This window comes from Vulpes lagopus, chromosome 12 (genome assembly GCF_018345385.1).
Source record: "Vulpes lagopus strain Blue_001 chromosome 12, ASM1834538v1, whole genome shotgun sequence".
Classification (NCBI taxonomy): domain Eukaryota; kingdom Metazoa; phylum Chordata; class Mammalia; order Carnivora; family Canidae; genus Vulpes; species Vulpes lagopus.
This window is the reverse complement of record NC_054835.1, coordinates 60,741,235-60,759,453: the sequence shown is the minus strand read 5'-3', so window position 1 is coordinate 60,759,453 and position 18,219 is coordinate 60,741,235. Positions and strand designations below refer to the sequence as shown.

Below are 18,219 nucleotides of genomic sequence, written 5' to 3'. Positions count from 1 at the left end.
GCCTGGAAGACTTTTTTCCCCCAAATTATTTTTTGTTTTCATTGTTTGAAATAGAAAACTTTAAAGAAATCAGTTATTGTAGAACATCTATTTCAACTTGTTTCTGAGATATGTGCCAACAAATCATGGTTTCTGAAACTAGCTTGAAGATTGTTTTAAAATATTGTTTAATTAAGATATTTTCCCTCTTCCATAGTTGATGAAGGAAGTTGAAGGCATTTTGGTGACTGGTGTGTCTTTGCTTATCTAATCTCCATTTTATTTTTTTATTTTATTGTTTGTCTTTTTTAATATTTTGTTTGTTTATTCATGAGAGACACAGAGAGAGAGGCAGAGACACAGGCAGAGGGAGAAGCAGGCTCCTTGCAGGGAGCCCGATGCAGGATGTGATCCCAGAATCCCGGGATCACATCCTGGGCTGCAGGCAGGCGGTCAACCGCCGAGGCACCCAGGCACCCCCATTTTATTATTTATTAGAGAGCACATGTGTGCACATGTGCCTGAGCAGGGGAGGCAGGGGCAGAGGGAGAAGCAGATGCCCCGCTGAGCAGGAAGCCCCCAGCTTGGGGCTTGACCCCAGGACCCCAGGATCATGACCTGAGCCCACTGAGCCACCCAGGGGCCCCATAAAATACTTGCCATAGATTAGATGTAACTCGTGTCACGTTCATGTGTATTTTGTCAATGACGAGAAGATTGAGTTGTCATAGCGTGAAGCAATGAAGCCATCGTGTTGTCGTTTTGAAGGCAGCAAGGTGAATTCAGGGGGGCCCCGCGTCATGATTATGGAACGGGGTTGACGTGAGGACATCTGAACGAGCATATCTCCCTACACTGGTATTTTCTGAAGTAGAAGTTATGTCAACTATTGGATAACAGAAATCCCCGGTGCTTCCTTTTTCAGGAGTGCTGAGTTATTTAAATTGGATTAAGACACATTTACTGTTATTTTATGATACGAAATAACATAACAGAGCAAAACGTTTCTTAAAGACGCGGTGAGTTGCTAAATGAAACACCGCAATTCCGCCCTCTTCTCTCCAAGAGTGAGGACGGCGGCGTGTTTCCCACTGTGACCATGACAACTGGCTCCGTCACGAAGGGACGGCCTCCCAGACATCAGGCCCTGGTGCAAACATTTGACTTTCTCCGAGGCAGTGATATTAAAGCAAATTCCTTGTCTTTGCCAAACATACCTCGTCGCGAGGACCTTCCAGCTTCTTAGTGAGGCGCGTTTTCCCTCATCATCCAAGTTCTGCTTCCATCTTTCCTGTTCTGAAACGTGACTCCACTAAGCAGTTTTTTAAACAGAACTCCCGCCAGTTGATTTTATTTTTTATAAAGATTTTATTTATTCATGAGAGAGAGAGAAAGGCAGAGACCCAGGCAGAGGGAGAGGCAGGCCCCTGCGGGGGCCCCGATGCGGAACTCGATCCCGGGACCCCGGGGTCACGTCCTGGGCCAAAGGCAGACGCTCCACCGCTGAGCCCCCGGGGGCCCCTAACCTCTGCTAATTTAAATGTGACTGTGGACCATCTCTTCCCGTTGTGTCGCCCGCGTGCAGCTCTTTGGGCAACGTCCTGTGAGGTCCTGTGAGGCTTCACCACAGCTGTGTCTGGCGCCGCTAATCACCCCCCGGCCCCCGCACCTTCCCTGCGTGCTACACCTGCGGGTCCTGGAGATCCAGGCCACTCCGCTGAGCTGCTACCTTGAGTGAAGACAGCCTGTGTGGCCACGGCGCTGGGTCATGGCCTGGGCGACCTGGGCGACCTGGCACTGGTGTGTCCCTCCTCTGGCCTGTGGGACCAGCTGGCGCCCAAGTCTGCTCGGAGCTGCCAGCTGTGGCACTGCCTTCCCTCCCTGCCCCAGGGCTGGAAAACTGGGGTGTGGCTGTGGCCATGGCCCCCGCGGGACGTCCTTCGGGGAGTTGGAGTGCGAGCCCAGGGGGCCGCGTGTGCCTTGTGGCCGTGGCCGCAGACGGGTGACGGGCCGGTGCTGGCCGCGTCCCGGGCGGGTGTGCGCCCCACAGGCCCCGAGCCTGGAGGCCCCTCGGCACGCCCGGGCCGCTCGCCCCCGTCCCCGTGGGCCTCCTGGCTCGTTCCAGCCCCTTCCGTCGGGCGCGTAGCCAGAGGTCGTCATCTAACGTTTTCCAACTCACTTGTACCCTCTTGGAAGGCGGAGAGTGTTCTAGACGTTTGTTGCAACATGAGGCCCACACGGCAAGTGCACTCGCCCACCGTCCTGGGCGTTTTCTCAAGCTGAGCACAGTGTGTCCCCGGCGCCCGCGAGGGCCGTCGCCCACCCGAGGCCCCTGCCCGCAGCCTGGCCCCTCCCGAGGCGGCCACCTGGCTCCGGGTGAAGGCGCTGCGTGGAGCCACGCGAACGGCACCGGCGTGTGCACAGGCCAGAGTGTTCAGGCGCATCCGTCCCCTCTGCGGTGGCGCCGGGCCGGTCACACCTCGGTGGGCGTGGGGGGCCTGCCGCTCGCGGGGCCGTGAGGTCACGGGCCGTGTGCAGGCGTGGCGGCCCCGGGACACGTGTGCAGGTGCCACTGGCGGCCGCATCTCGGCTTGGAGCCGCGCACACACTTTGCAAAGAGCGTTCCCGCCAGCGTCTGCTCGGGCGCTTCCATTCGGGGGTTTTGTTATTTTTTATTTTTTCAAGCCCGCCCGGGGCGTAGCGCAGCGTCACAGTGGCTGCTGGGTCCCCGCAGTGGGCACCCCTCCCTCGGCGCTGCCCTCGGCACTGCTGTCCTTTCGTTTCCCTCTCACTCGGCCACAGCAGAGCTGGCTTTGTCCCTCACGGGTCCCGTGTAGCACACATACCCCAAGGTCCAGGAAGGAGGGGGCCACGGAAAAGTGAATCATAAAAGAACTTTTCTCTCTCTCTCTCTCTCTTTAAACAGTTGGATATTCTAAAAATCAAGCAATAGCACAGAGCTCGGGGTCTTACCTTTGCTTTTTGGATTCGGTAAGTAACTCTTGTTTTATTTAAGATGCGTGTTTGTGCAGTGGCTGAATGATCACGTGACCTGACGCTTTAGCGTGATTCTTGAAAATCATCGTTCTCGTATGTAACGATGAGACCTAAGGTTCGTGGGCTCTCGCCATAGCACTTAGTGAGTTAATTTTTAATAAATGGAATTACCTAGAAATGCTGAATTGCACAGCAGAATCACATAAACCGGGAAGGCAGCCTCGGGTAGAACGGATCCACGCACGTGCTGAGAAACGTAGAGGAGGGTCGGTGGTGGTCCCATCGGGGTGGACAGGGGGGGGCCCCCGAACGGCAGGTGGGCTCCCACACACCTGGTCGCTGTGACCAAGGAAACTGAAGTGACACGAGACGAGTTTTTATTTATTTTATTTATTTATTTTTTTATTGGAGTTCAATTTGCCAACATATAGCATAACACCCAGTGCTCATCCCGCCAAGTGCCCCCCTCAGTGCCCGTCACCCAGTCACGCCCACCACCCGCCCACCTCCCTTCTGCTACCCCTTGTTCGTTTCCCAGAGTTAGGAGTCTTCATGTTCTGTCTCCCTCATTGATATTTTCACTCATTTATTCTCCTTTCCCCTTTATTCCCTTTCACTAATGTTTATATTTCCCGTATGAGTGAGACCATATAATGTTTGTCCTTCTCAGACTTACTTCACTCAGCATCATCCCCTCCAGGTCCATCCACGTCGAAGCACATGGTGGGTATTTGTCCTTTCTAACGGCTGAGGAATATCCCTCTGTCCACACAGACCACAGCGTCTCTATCCATCATCTGTCGGACACCGAGGCTCCTCCCACAGTCTGGCTATTGTGGATGTTGCTGCTATAAACCTCGGGGTGCAGGTGTCCCGGCGTTTCCCTGCATCTGTATCTTTGGGGTAAATCCCAGCAGTGCAATTGCTGGGTCGTAGGGCAGGTCTATTTTTAACTCCTTGAGGAACCTCCACACAGTTTTCCAGAGTGGCTGCACCAGGTCACATTCCCACCAGCAGTGCAGAGGGTTCCCCTTTCTCCGCATCCTCTCCAACATGTGTTGTTTCCTGCCTTGTTAATGTTCACCACTGAGAGACGAGTTTTTAAAATCCACGTCAGCAGCGTTTCCCCAAGTGCAGATGCTGCATCTTTGGAAGGTGTGAAGTGAGGGTGTTGGCAGCGTAATTGTGCATTTTGTACCAAGAACTGAGAAAACGCTCCCGCCCTCGACTCTGAGCCGTCGCTTGTAGGGATCTTGGAAACTCTGACCACGACTTATGTGCAGTGTGTTTACGGGAACTGCTGTTTATAAAGCAGAGTCACATGATGAAGCATCGTGACAGGTGACAGAGAGGCATAACTACATGGAAAGCATGTGTGGACCTTCTCACTTACTTTAAAACGTGCTTTTTTTTTTTTTTTTTAAGATTTATTTATTCATGAGAGATGGAGAGAGAGGCAGGCTCCCTGCGGGGAGCCCGATGCAGGACTCGATCCTGGGGTCCCAGGTCACACCGTGAGCCCAAGGCAGACACTCAACCACTGAGCCACCCAGGTGCCCCTAAAACACGCTTTAAGACGGGCTGTCTGTGCTCGGGCTCCGTGCGGGCCCCTCTGGGTCTGGGGGGCCGGGCACCACATCTTCTGGACGCTCCTTGGCGGCTGCTCTTGGCCTTCACGAGGTCACCGTGGCTCACAGTTGCTGCTTGTGCTGCACGGACGCACCTACCACCCTTCGTGTCGTCTCGTTGGGCTCAGCCTTTTCCTCGATTACCAGGAGCTTCTGTGCAAGGGCCAGGTCCGCGGGGAGGCCTGACAACCTCATGGGCCGTGCCAGCCAGCGGCGAGGAACTGCCCATCGGCCAGCCCTGCCCCTGAGGACAAGCCCTGGGGCCTCAGCTCCATCCTGCGGCTTTGCTGCCTCCTTCCTCCTCTTCTGCGCTTTTCCTTAGATGAAAACTCCGTCCTGTCCCTCATCTCCTTGCAGACCTGGCTCCGGGGCCTGTTTTCACTCTCACAAGGTCCCTCCAACATTTCCCTAAACAAAGACGTGTTTGCAGCAGACACAGCCACGCGGAGTGGTAGCCCCGGGGGACGGAGAAGGCGATTCTCTGTTCCTGCTTTATGGCCGCTCTCTCTGGACCGCGCGTGTGCTCCTCGCAGGTGGTCCCGGGCCACCGCAGGGGTGGGGGAGAGGGGAGGGCTGCAGGTACCCGCTCCTCACCGGCTGCCGTCCTCCGCGCCTCTCTCCGTGTTCACCGGGGGGCAGGAGACAAGACGCAGCACCGGGAGCCAGGTTGGGGGGTGAGCACCGTAGCCCAGGGAGGCCCCGGTAAGGCCGCCGCTGGCGTCAGCACAGCCTCCAGCGGGCCACAGGGGGCGGGGGGGGTGGGCATCAGGCCCCGAGGTGTCCTTCTGTGGTGGTGGTGGCAGGGGGAGGAGGAGTGGGGCGGACACCTGGCACGCTCTGTCCTGGCAGGTGGGCAGGGAGGTGGGCGGGCTCAGAGCCACAGGGTCGGTGCTGCCGGGTTGGCCCCCCGGCGCCTCCACTCTGGGCCTGGGCGTTGGACACAGATGGCGTTGCCCAAGTCTGGGCAGGGAGACTTGCCCCCGCTCGAGAAACGTGGATTGCTCTTGGGGTTTCGTTGAAATAAATCAGCGAGGTGAGCGAGGCCGTGGGGTTTGCACGACCGCCTGGCGCACTAACCAGGGCAGGGTGGCACCGTCTGCCTGCCTGCGAGGGGCTGGGCGCACCGACGGGCAGGTGCATCTGGCTCACCGAGGACGCAGCCGTTCCTGGGCGTGGGTGGAGTAGGAGAAGCGAACAAAAGTCTGGCCTCTAAACAGGGGTCCTTACTCTGTGCATCGGGTCGGGGGCCCGAGCTCCTGGCCCCGTGAGCCAGCCGCGGCGTCTGCGGGAGCGTGGCACAGACGGGCCTGGTCCGCGGGCCCTGCTCTTCTGAGAGCGTCGCTTCCTTCCGAGGGGCACCCCCACCGCCGTCACTTGCTGCCCGGGCACAGAACCTCTGTCTGCCTGTTGGGACCCTGGCAGCATGGCCTCCACGTGGGGAGCCGCGTTAGCCACCACGGAACAGTCTGTCCTGATGGGCCACAGCGCCGGCAGGGGCTGCAAGGCCCAAGGGAACGGCCCGGAGGGAGACGGGGCCCACGGCCACGCGGGGATGGCCAGGGGGGTGGCCAAGAGGACACGCTGCTTCCAGGAGGTGGGTTGGTGTCCCTAGGGCCGGGCAGAGACGTCGGGTGTCCGACCGCTGCCCGCGACACCTTTTCTCTACGCACCTTCCTTTAGTTTGTTTAGTTTCTGATCTTTGTGGGTTCAGTTCACTTCTCATGCTCACTCGCCACCTTTCAGCCTTTGGTTTTGGTTTATCCCGTGAGGTTTAAGACGATTCCTTCTCTTCTAGGGACCGCATGGGTGTCCCGAAGTCCTGAATACAGTGACTCAGGTATTGTCACCTTTGCCAGCTTCCAACCCAATTTCTTCATCTTCTTTTTAAACGTAGACCCCAGGATCTCCGGATCTCCAGAGCAGAGAACCGAGTCATCACGAGCCTCGGCTCAGGACACTCACTCACCTGTCGAGTGGGGTCTGTCTGGTTTGTTCTGTGGTCACAGTTCCCCGGGCCCCGGCGGTGGCACTGGTGTGATTGCCCGTGAACCTGCTGCCCGGGACTAGAGCCAGCCCAGCCGTCTGCCTGCCTCCCCGCCTGCCCACTTGGTCTGCCACCTGCCAGGTCGTAATCCTTGCGGAACTCTGGCATTTATACAGATCTGAAAAAGTTAATTGAAAATTTCAGGGTTGGGATCCCTGGGTGGCGCAGCGGTTTGGCGCCTGCCTTTGGCCCAGGGCGCGATCCTGGAGACCCGGGATCGAATCCCACGTCAGGCTCCCGGTGCATGGAGCCTGCTTCTCCGTCTGCCTGTGTCTCTGCCTCTCTCTCTCTCTGTGACTATCATAAATAAAAAATGAAAATTTCAGGGTTTTTTTAAATCTTTATCTAAAGAGCATTGAGCTATATAATTTTTTAAAACATGTGTTGTTAAGATCTATCCATATCGTTGCTATATACCTTTATAGATCAGTTTGTTTTTATTTTATTTTTTTATTTTTTATAATATTTCCTATTTAAAAAATTTTTTTTTATTCACAGACATGCAGAGAGAGAGAGAGAGAGGCAGAGACACAGGCAGAGGGAGAAGCAGGCTCCATGCAGGGAGCCCGATGTGGGACTCGATCCAGGGTCTCCAGGATCATGCCCCGGGCTGCAGGCGGCACTGAACCGCTGTGCCACCAGGGCTGCCCTAGATCATTTTGTTTTTAAAAACAGAGGTAAAGCTTACATATGGTGAAATGCATGATTTCAGTGTGAAAATTACACACACACACACACACACACACAAAAAAAGAAAATTACACACAAAGTGAACAATCTGGTGAGTTTTGACAACTGTGTACACCCGTGCGCTTGACCCCCCGGTCAAGATACGGAGCGTTTCCACACTCGGGACTCCGCTGCGCTTCTAGACAGCGTTCTCCGGTCTGGAGTCCACACAGGCGAAGTCATACAGGTGCCCTCTTGTGTGCAGCTTCTCACTCAGCGGTTCTCCGTGGTATTTTGCGTGTCAGTGGCTTATTCTTTTTTATTATCATCGTGCGAACGAATATGTGCGATCTGTTTTTACACTGTATTGTCTGTTGACACGTGGGCGGTTTCCTGTCTGGGTTACTTTAGTGAAAGTGCCACGAACATTCCCCTGTAAGACCTTTTGTGGGTGTGTGTTTCCATTTCTCTTGGAAAAGAGCAAAGCGTGGAGTTGAGTGGTCGTCGGTAAAGGCTTGCTCACCTGGGGAGAACCTCAGACACGGGCGGCTGTGTCTGGGTGGGGCCCGTGGCTGCTCCGCCTTCCGCCAGCCAGTCCTGTTGGTCTTAACCGTTCAGCGGAGGTGAAGTGTGTGTCGTTGCAGCTCCGATTTCCGTTTCTCTGGCGCCTGTGGTGCCGGGCACCTTTTCACAGGTTAACGGCCGTTCATTTCTTCTGTGACATGTCTGTTCGGCTCGTCTGCCTGTTTTTTGGGGGGTTGTTTGTGTTGTTGTTACTGAGTTACGAGAGTTCTGTGTCTCGGGTGCACGTCCGTTGTCAGATACTGTGAATACTTTCTCCCACCTGTGACTTGCCTTCATACTTAATGGTGTGTTTCAGTGAACAGAAGTTCTGAATTTTGTTGAACTCCAGTGTATTTTTGTCTTTTTATAGTTGACTTTTTTTCCCCGAGAAATCTCTTGCCCCAAACGAGAAGCTGTTCTCATATTTTCTTCTAGTGGTTTAGGGTTTTTCCTTTCATATTCAGGCCGCCATCCATCTTGTGTGGACTCTGGCTGAGGCAGGGCTCGGCGGCCTGGGTCTGTGTGGCTCAGTCCCGGCGCCGTGTTGAGGACCCGTCTTGTCTCCGTTGAGGCGCCGCGACGCCCCTGGTGAGAGTCAGTTGGCAGGTCTGTGGGGGTCCGTCCCGTTTCTCTGTGGTCTGTGCTGGTTTTGCCAGCTGTGTGGCCCCGGGCCCGCAGGCACCGCGTGTGACCGAGCGTCTCCCCTGGGCCCCTGCTGGCTCCAGCTCTGATCTGGTGCATGATGCTGCTTCCCTACACCCTGTGCTATGTGGCGTCACAGGAGCAAGAGCTCCTCTTGGGTAGGATCCTGGCCCAGGGGTGTGCGGCCATCGGAGGGAGGGACACCATGCCACCCGTGGCTGCAGCCCCGGAGCCGGCCGTGGCCTCCAGAGCCTCCCCACCCTTGGCGCCGACGGCCTCCTCCTTTGTGCCGATGCCTCTTGGTGTGTCGACCTGCGCTTGCCGATTGTGAATTGTGAACCAGCTCACCGTTTGGCCCGTTTTTCTTCTTCAAACTTAGAGAAGAGTTGCAAGGACGCGACAGGCCCCACACGCCTCCCAGGAGTGGACTTGAGGGTCTGGAGAGCGAGGCCAAGAGCAGGGTGTGGGGTCGCTGAGGCTGTGGGTGGTGCAGACGCTACACGGCCCTGTGTACGGCTGTGGCCTGTGGCCAGAGCTGGTTAAACGCACCTGTAGCTGCAGGTAAGGAAGGTTTGGGTTTTTGTCTCTGTGTCACATGCCTGCTGGTTTTGACTTGTGACCTGTGGGTGGAGCGTGGGGTCTTCTGGAATCGCTGCGACTCTAGGAGACAGCTGAGCAAAGGCCCAGGTTCAGGTCTGCAGCAGGCGGGGCCACTGGGAGCACGGCTGTGGTGGCTTCCCTGCTTGAGCATCAGCTAGAAACTGGGGGCACAGGCGGGGGGTAGGGGGGCAGCTCAGGGGCAGTCCGGGTGGGGGGGCAGCCCGGGGGAGCCCACCCAGCTTCCTGTGGGCCTGCACCCCGATGAGCTGCAGCTGCTGGCAGCCAGAGGGCCTCAAGCCTGCGCTGGGCCCTGCTCCCGCGCGTCCTCAGCAGCCTGTCCTAGTAAATAAACACCCGGTCTGTTAAAATAAACAACGGACAGAAAACCCCAAGTTTTGTTTAGAGATCTTGTCGCAGACGTTCTGGACCCTGTGTGTCGACGCCCCTGCAGCACCGCGCCGGGGAGCCCGCAGGAACCCGGGTCACCGCCCGCCGTGCTGTCTGGGGGGGCCCTGGGGGGGGTCCACGCTGGGGGGCTGCCCTGGGGGGTGAGGGGCGGGGATGCGCTGGGGGCGGGGCGGGGTTGGGGGCGCCCCCCCCTGCTCTGCAGACACCCCGCCGGGCCTCTGGGCTCTGCCTCTCCCGGGAGTAAACCAGGGACCGCGTTCGGCCAGGAGGGAGGGAGGCCCCGGGAGCTCAGCGGCGGCTGCTCCCTACGGGGCCAAGCGGGTCTCCCAGGTCCGGGGAGGCGGGGGTGGGCCGCCCCGAATGGGGGGGGGGCCCGGGAGGAGGGGCAGGGCCTGTGTCCCCGGAGGCGCTGGGCCGCCCCGGGCGCTGCTGACCTTGGTTTCTGGAGGGTGAAGGCCCAGGGGGCGCCGAGCCTTCGGGGGGTGACGTGCGTGCGGTGGCCTCGGGCCCGGCCGGGGTGAGGGCTGGTCCCCGAGCCCGCGGCCCCCGCCGCCGCTGCAGACGCGCCCCCGGGCCCCAGGCCAGCTGCACCCCGCCCTCCTGTGACCCCCGGGGACCCCGCAGGCACCTGCTCCCCACCCGCCCCCTGCTGCCCCCGTGACCCCCTGGGGACCCTGCGGGCACCTGCTCCCCACCTCCTCCCCCCTGTGACCTCGCGGGCCCCTGCTCCCCACCTCCTCCCCCCTGTGACCCCGCGGGCCCCTTCTCCCCACCCCCTCCCCCCTGTGACCCCCCGGGGACCCCGCGCCCGGGGTGCTCTCTTCTCCGCGGTGGAGGTTTCCCTTCCAGAGGAGCCGGGAGCCGGGCGGGCCCGTCCGCGGGGCGTGTTCCGTGGGGCCCACGATGGGCCCGGAGGCGGCCGCGCTGGGCTGTAACTGCGGCCCCGGGAACTCGGTGGCCCGGGCCCTGCCACCACCCCGACCCGGTGGTGTTCTTAGGCGGCAACACGGGCTGGAGTCAGGTTAGACTCTGGCCGGACTCTCGGCTTTCCTGGAGCACATTAAGGATCCACCTGCGGGACCTCAGCGTTCCCGTAACGGGGCCTCGGGCGCTGGGCCGCAGGCCAGGTGGAGAAGCCGGCGCGGGTGCCACTGGCCAGCAGCCTTGCTCCTGGTCGGCTGCAGGGACGGGGCTGCAGGGAAGGGGCCACAGGGACAGAGCTGCAGGGAAGGGGCCGCAGGGACGGGGCTGCAGGGAAGGGGCCGCAGGGAAGGGGCTGCAGGGACAGAGCTGCAGGGAAGGGGCCGCAGGGAAGGGGCCGCAGGGAAGGGGCCGCAGGGACGGGGCCGCAGGGAAGGGGCCGCAGGGACGGGGCTGAGCGGTGGCACCGGCCGCGCCTTCGCCTCCGCAGGGGCTTGGGAGCTGCTGTCCACAAGGACGAGCCACTTTCTGGGCCTGGCGCCTGAGAGCTCAGTCGTTCTGGGGTCCCACGGAGAGCTGAGCCCGCGGCCTACCTGGGTCCTGCCCCCTGCGGGCTGGGGTCGTGTTTCCCTGGGGACTAACGACCCCAAGTGTTTCCTTGGGCCCTCGCTGCTCATGTGCGGGTCTTCCTGTGTGAAATGTCTTTCAAGTCTTTCAGCTTTTTCATTTTTAAAGATTTTATTTATTCACGAGAGACACAGAGCGAGGCAGAGACATGGGCAGCGGGAGAAGCAGGCTCTGTGTGGGGACCCCAACGCGGGACTCGATCCCGGGTCTCCAGGATCAGGCCCCGGGCTGAAGGCGGCGCTAAACCGCTGAGCCACCCGAGGATCCCCAGGTCTTTTTTATTTAAATTCTAGGTAGTTGGGCAGCCCTGGTGGCGCAGCGGTTTAGCGCTGCCTGCAGCCTGGGGTGTGATCCTGGAGACCCTGGATCGAGTCCCACATCGGGCTTCCTGCATGGAGCCTGCTTCTCCCTCCACCTGTGTCTCTGCCTCTCTCTTTGCTCTCTCTGAATGAATGAATAAATAAATCTTTTAAAAAAAAATTCTAGGTAGTTGACATACAGTTCAATATTGGTTTCGGAGTAGAATTCAGTGGTTTATCACTTATGTAAAACCCCCAGTGCTCATCACAGCAAGCGCCTCTAAGGCCGTCACCCTCCATCCCCCCTGCCCCTCACGTCCCCCCCTTGGCCGTCAGTTTGTTCGTTACAGTTAGGAGTGTCTCATGACTTGTCTCCCCCCCCTTCTCTTTTCCCCCCTCCGGTTTGTTCATCTGTTTTGCTTCTTAAATTCCACACGTGAGTGAGATCATGTGATCATTGTCTTCCTCTGACTGACTGAGGTCCCTTAGCCCAATACGCTCTAGCTCCATGCACGTCATCGCAAGTGGCAAGAGTTTATGCTGGCTGCTGGCTGCGTAGTACTCCCCCGCGTGTAGACCACACCTTTATCCGTTCGTCAGCTGGTGGACCTTTGGTCTCCTTCCCTAGTTTGGCTCCTGTCGATACTGCTGCTGTAAACCCTGGGGCGCATGTGCCCCTTCAAATGTGTATTTTTGTGTCTTTTGAGTAAATACCTGGTAGTGCAGTCGCTGGATTTTAGGGTAGTTCTATGTTTAGCGTCTTGAGGCTCCCCCATACTGTTCTGCACAGCGGCTGCGCCAGCTCGCATCCTACCTATAGACAAGAGGCTTCCCCTTTCTCCATAGCCTCGCCGATACCTGTTATTTCCCGAGTTGTTGATTTTAGATATTGTGACAGGTGTGAGGTGATATCAGAGTTTTGATTTGTATTTCCCCGGTGAGGAGTGATGTGGAGCAGCTCTTCATGTATCTGTTGGCACCTGAATGTCTTCTTTGGAAAAATGTCTACTCATGTCTTCTGCCCATTTCTTAACTGGATTATGTGTTTTTTTTTTTAAGATTTTATTTGTTTATTCATGAGAGACACAGAGAGAGAGACACAGGCAGAGGGAGGAGCAGGCTCCATGCAGGGAGCCCGACGTGGGATTCGATCTGGGGTCTCCAGGATCAGGCCCCGGGCTGCAGGCGGCGCTAAACCGCTGCGCCACCGGGGCTGCCCTTTACTGGATTATTTGGCTTTTGGGTGTTGAGTTGAACAGATTGTGGATCCTAACCCTTTTCAGATTTGTCATTTGCGAACACCTTCTCCCATTCTGTAGCTGCCTTTTAATCTTGTTGGTCGTGTCCTTCGCTGTGCAGCTTTTCATCTGGGTGAGGTCCTAGTAGTTCATTTTTGCTGTTGTTCCCCTTGCCCCTGGCCCCGCGTCGCGTGAGCCGCTGCTGTGGCTGACATCACGGAAGTGGCTGCCCGTGTTCTCTAGGATTTGGCGGATTCCTGTCTCACGTTCAGATCTTTCATCCATTTTCAGTTTATCTTTGTGTTTGGTGTAAGAGAGTGGCCCAGTTTCATTCTCCCGCGTGGGGCTGCCCAGTTTCCCCAGCACCATTTGTTGAAGAGACTTTCTTCCAGGGGTTAGTCTTTGCTGCTTTGTCGGGGACTAGCTGCCACACAGGTGAGGGCCCATTTCTGGGTTCTGGGTTCTGGGTTCTGGGTTCTGTTCCGCTGATCTGTGTGTCTGTTTCTGTGCCGGGGTCACCGTCTTGATGATCCCAGCTTTGTAGTTTGGCCTGAAGTCTAGAATCAGGATGTCTCCAGCTTTGCTTTTTTTTTTTTTTTTTTTTTCCAGGATTTGGGGTCTTTTGTGGTTTCATACAAATTTTAGGAGTTTTTGTTCTAGCTCTAGCTGGTGTTATTTTGATAGGGATTGCATTCAATGTGTAGATTGCTTTGGGTAATATGGACATTTTGACAATGTTTTCTCTTCTAATCCATAAGCATGGAATATTTTTCCATTTCTTCATGTCCCCTTCGATTTCTTTCATAAGTATGACATAGTTTTTAGAGTAAAGATCTTTTACCTCTTTGGTTAGGTTTGTTCTTAGGTATCTTATGGCTTTTGGTGCAATTTGCAAATGGGATCAAGTCTTTGTCTCTTGCTTTGTTATTGGTGTATAGAAATGCAACGGATTTCTGTTTGTTGATTTTTATATCCTGCATGTATTAGTTCTGGCAAATTTTTAGTAGATTCTTTTGGGTTTTCTTTCTTTTTTTTTTTTTCTTTTGGGTTTTCTACATAGAGTATCACGTCATCTATAAATAGTGAAAGTTTGACTTCTTCCTTGCTGATTTGGTTGCCTTTTATTTCTTTCTGTTGTCGGATTGCTGAGACTAGGACTTCTAGTACCACGTTAAATAGTAACAGTGACAGTGGGGACATCCCTGTCATGTTCCTGACCATAGGAGAAAAGCCCTGTTTTTCCCCATTGAGGATGATAATTAGCTGTGGGTCTTTCCTATGTAGCTTTTATGATGCCGAGCTGTGTTGCCTCTGTCCCTAATTCTTGAGGGTTTTTATCAAGAATGGAGGCTGTGTTTTGTCAAATGCTTTTTTCTGTATCTGTTGAGAGGATCATATGGTTCTTATCCTTTCTTTTTTAATGTCGTGCATCACATCGATTTGCAGATGTTGTACCGCCCCGGTAGCCCAGGAATAAATCCCACTTGGTCATAGTGGATAATTCTTTTAATGTACTGTTGAATTTGATTTGCTAGGATTTTATTGAGAATTTCTGCATCCATGTTCATCAAGGATATTGGTGCGTAAATCTTCTTAGTGGAATCTTTGTCTGGTTTTGGTACCGGGGCAATGCTGGCCTCATAGAAAGAGTTTGGGTGTTTTCTTTCCATTTCTATTTGGAACAGTTTGAGAAGAGCAGGTATTAAATGTCTAGCAGAATTCCACTGGGAAGCCATCTGGTCTGGATTTTTGTTTGTTGGGAGATTTTTTTTTTTATTATTGTTTCAGTTTCTTTGCTGGTTATGAGTCTGTTCGAATTCTCTATTTCTTACTATTTCGGTTTAGGTCGTTTATATGTTTCTAGGGATGCACCCGTTTCTCCCAGCTTGCCCATTTTGCCGGGATATGCTTGCTTATGATATTCTCTTATAATTTCATTTCTGCAACGTTGATTGTGATCTCTCCTCTTTCGTTCATGATTTCATTTGTTCGAGGCCTTTCTCTTTTCTTTTTGCTGAGTCTGGCCTGGGGTTTATCAATTTCGTTAATTCTTTCAAAGAACCAGCCCTTAGTTTCGATGATCTGTTCTCCAGTTCTATTTTATTTCAGTATCGTTTGAGCTCTGATCATTATTATTTCCCTTCTTCTGCTGGCCTTAGGCTTTATTTGCTGCTTATTTTCTAGCTCGTTTAGGTACAAAGTTAGGTTGTGTGTTTGAGATTGTCCTTGCTTCTTGAGAGGGGCTTGTATTGCTGTATGTTTCCTCTTAGGGCTGCCTTGGCTGCATCCCAGAGGTTTTGAACCTTCAAGCTTTCATTTTTCTTTGTTTCCATGTACTTTTTAATTTCTTCTTTTATTTCATGGTTGACCCATTCATTCTTTTGTAGGATGTTCTTTAACCTCCATGTCTTTGTGGTCTTCCCAAATTTTTTCTTGTGGTTGACTTCAAGTTTCATAGTATTGTGGTCTGAAAAATCTGCCTGGTACGATCTCAGTCTTTTTGTACTTATCGAGGGCTGATGTGTGACCCAGTATGTGGTCTCCTCTGGAGAATGGTCCATGTGCACTCGAGAAGGATATGTATTCTGCTGCTTTAGGATAAAATGTTAAAAAATATGTGTTAAGTCCCTCTGGTCCAGTGAGTCAGTCAAAGTCATTGTTTCCTTGTTGATCTGCTTAGATGATCGGTCCACTGATGTGAGTTGGGTGTTAAATCTCCTACTCTTACTGTGTAGGGGCATAAATATTCACAATTGTTAGATCTTCTTGATGGATAGGCCCCTTGATGTGAGATAATGTCGTCTTTCATCTCTTGTTATAATCTGTGGTTTAAAATCTAGTTTGTCTGATAAAAGGATGGCTACCCCCGCTTTCTTTTGACGTCCATTAGCAGGATAGAGGGTTCTCCATGCCCTCACTTTGAATATGAAGGTATCTTTAGGTCTAAAATGAGTCTCTTGTGGGCAACATATAGATTTGTCTTGGTGTTTTTCAGCTCAGGCCTTGAGCTCAGGGTCATGAGTTCAGGCCCTGCACTGGGCTGCGCACTGGGCATGGAGCCTACATTTAAAAAAGGATGTCAAGACATTTGTTAGTTTTCACAGAATTTCCAGTGAGGCTTTTGACTGGAATCATGTTGAATCCACAGATCAGTTACAGGAAGGCTGACTTTTTTATGGTATTCAGTTTTCCTAACAGTGAACATGGGTCCATTCGTTTCTTTATCTCGGTAGCCACGCATGGTTTTCATACTAGGGGGCTTGCAATCCTTCGGTAAATTAATACCTTGGCATTTGGTTTCCAAAAGGCATCTTTTTTATCAGCTTTACTAAGATATAATTCACATAAAATCCACCCATTTAAAAAAAAATCCGCCTACTTAAGGTGTACAACTCAGTGGTTTTTAGTACGTTCACACTGTTGTGCAGTTACCACCACTGTCTAATTCGGGGACGTTGCCATCGCCACAGGGTGATGAGCTCTCGTTCCTGACCCCGCAGCTCCCAGCCAGGCCCACGGGCCCCCTTTCCGTCTCTGGGGCTTGTTCGTTCTGAACCCTCCTGTGAGTGGCACCGACGTGGTTTGGTCTCTGTCCTTTCCTTTCCCGTCACGTTACAGCCTGTGGCAGAGCTTAGTTTCTTCCTGTTGTGGTGACACGGTCCACTGTGTGCATGGACCACATTTTGTGTATCCATTTACCGTTTGATGAGCACTTGGGTGGTTTCTGCCTTTGGCTGTTACGCAGAAGGCGGCCACGAACATCCCTGTGCACGTTCCTGTGTGGACAGACGTGTTCAGTGCTCGTGGGTTGTCGACCCAGGAGTGGCATTGCCGGGCCACAGGGTTACGCTGTGTTTAGCATCTGCAGGAATTGCCAGACCGTTTCCCAAAGTAGCTGAACCACTTTATATTCTCACCAATGATACAGGAGAATAATCTGATGTGTTTTGATATGATGGTGATGTCACGTAAACAATTTTGTAGGTTGAAAGAAATTAATTTTATTATTTTTTAGATATTTTACTTATTCATGAGAGACACACAGAGAGAGAGAGGCAGAGACACAGGCAGAGGGAGGCGCAGGCTCCATGCTGGGAGCCCGATGTGGGACCCGATCCCGGGTCTCCAGGATCACACCCTGGGCCAAAGGCAGGTGCCAAACCACTGAGCCCTGCAGGGATTCCCTGTCATCGTAGTTTTGATTTGTATTTCCCTGACCCCAGTGATGTCACGCACTTTTTCATGTGTCTGTTGGCCATCGGGATGTCTCTGTAGAAGAATGTCTTATTCACGTCTTCTGGTCCGGCGCCCGGCCCATGTGCGGCGCGGTGTCGCCCCGTAGCTTCCACTCGGCGTCCTTGTCTAGTGTGGGTACCCGCGGGTGCTGGCCACTGCCCTCCCCGGAGACTGCGAAGGCAACAGCATACCATTTCTTCTTTTTCTTTAAGATTTTATTTTATTATTTTTTTTTTTTTAATTTTTATTTATTTATGATAGGCACACAGTGAGAGAGAGAGGCAGAGACACAGGCAGAGGGAGAAGCAGGCTCCATGCACCGGGAGCCCAACGTGGGATTCGATCCCGGGTCTCCAGGATCGCGCCCTGGGCCAAAGGCAGGCGCCAAACTGCTGCGCCACCCAGGGATCCCTAAGATTTTATTTTTAATGATCTCTACACCCAAGGTGGGGCTCGACCTCACCAGCCTGAGATCAAGAGTCGCACGTGCCACCAACTGAGTCCGCCAGGCTCTTTTCTTCTTTAAACGTTGGCAGCGCTCGCTCCTCGTGCCATCTGAACTTGGGCTTTCTTGTGGAGAGAGAGTTTTGGTTACTAATTAAATATATGTAATTTTATACTTTCATGGGTCTATTGAGACTTTGTTTCTTCAATTACAGAAACCCACGTCTTTTTAGGGATTGCGTCACCCCAAGTGTCTGGTTGGCGGCGTGCAGTTGATGTGGGCTCCCTGGGAGCCCCCCACCTTCCCCGGGAGCTGCCCACCTTCCCGGGAGCCCCCCCACCTTCCCCGGGAGACCCCCACCTTCCCGGGAGCCCCCCACCTTCCCCGGGACCCCCCCACCTTCCCCGGGAGCCCCCCCACTTCCCTGCTATCTTCCTTTTCATTCCGGCCTTTACTTACTTGTGTCTTCTCTTCTCTGTCAAGCTCAGGAGTCAACAGATGACAGCTCACGGGCCAAACCCACAGGCAGCTTTTTTTTTATGGTCTCTGAGCTAAAAATGGTCTTTTTTTTTTTTTAGGTGTTGTAAAAACAAAATAAAAGAATAAAACACAAGAACATTGGCAGAAAGCACATGTGGCCACAAAGATGGAAATATTTAGCGTCTGGCCCTTTGTGCAAGTTCGCTGGTCTCCAGTGTAGCTCAAGGTTGAGTTTCCTGTGGTTTTCGAAGCACCGATCATTGTCTCCCCTGATTTGCTCTGGAGTTTTCCTTCTTTCTCTTTCTGCTCAAATCTTTATTATTTTCTTCTGTTTACCTTTGTTTTTTTTTTTTTAAGTATATATATTTTTTAATTTATTGATTCAGGGATCCCTGGGTGGCGCAGCGGTTTGGCGCCTGCCTTTGGCCCAGGGCGCGATCCT

General features: G+C 53.8%; 1 protein-coding gene across 3 annotated transcripts in view; it reads left to right on the top strand.

Annotated features, from left to right (window-relative positions):
- Positions 1-18,219, top strand: part of B3GNTL1 (UDP-GlcNAc:betaGal beta-1,3-N-acetylglucosaminyltransferase like 1) — a 48,304-nt gene that overhangs the window by 9,701 nt on the left and 20,384 nt on the right. For all 3 annotated transcript variants that reach the window (XM_041725701.1, XM_041725700.1, XM_041725704.1), the window contains one exon: positions 2,906-2,970. In XM_041725701.1, coding sequence (XP_041581635.1) covers positions 2,906-2,970 — 65 coding nt within the window. Of the gene's footprint in view, positions 1-2,905; positions 2,971-18,219 lie in introns of those variants that run through there.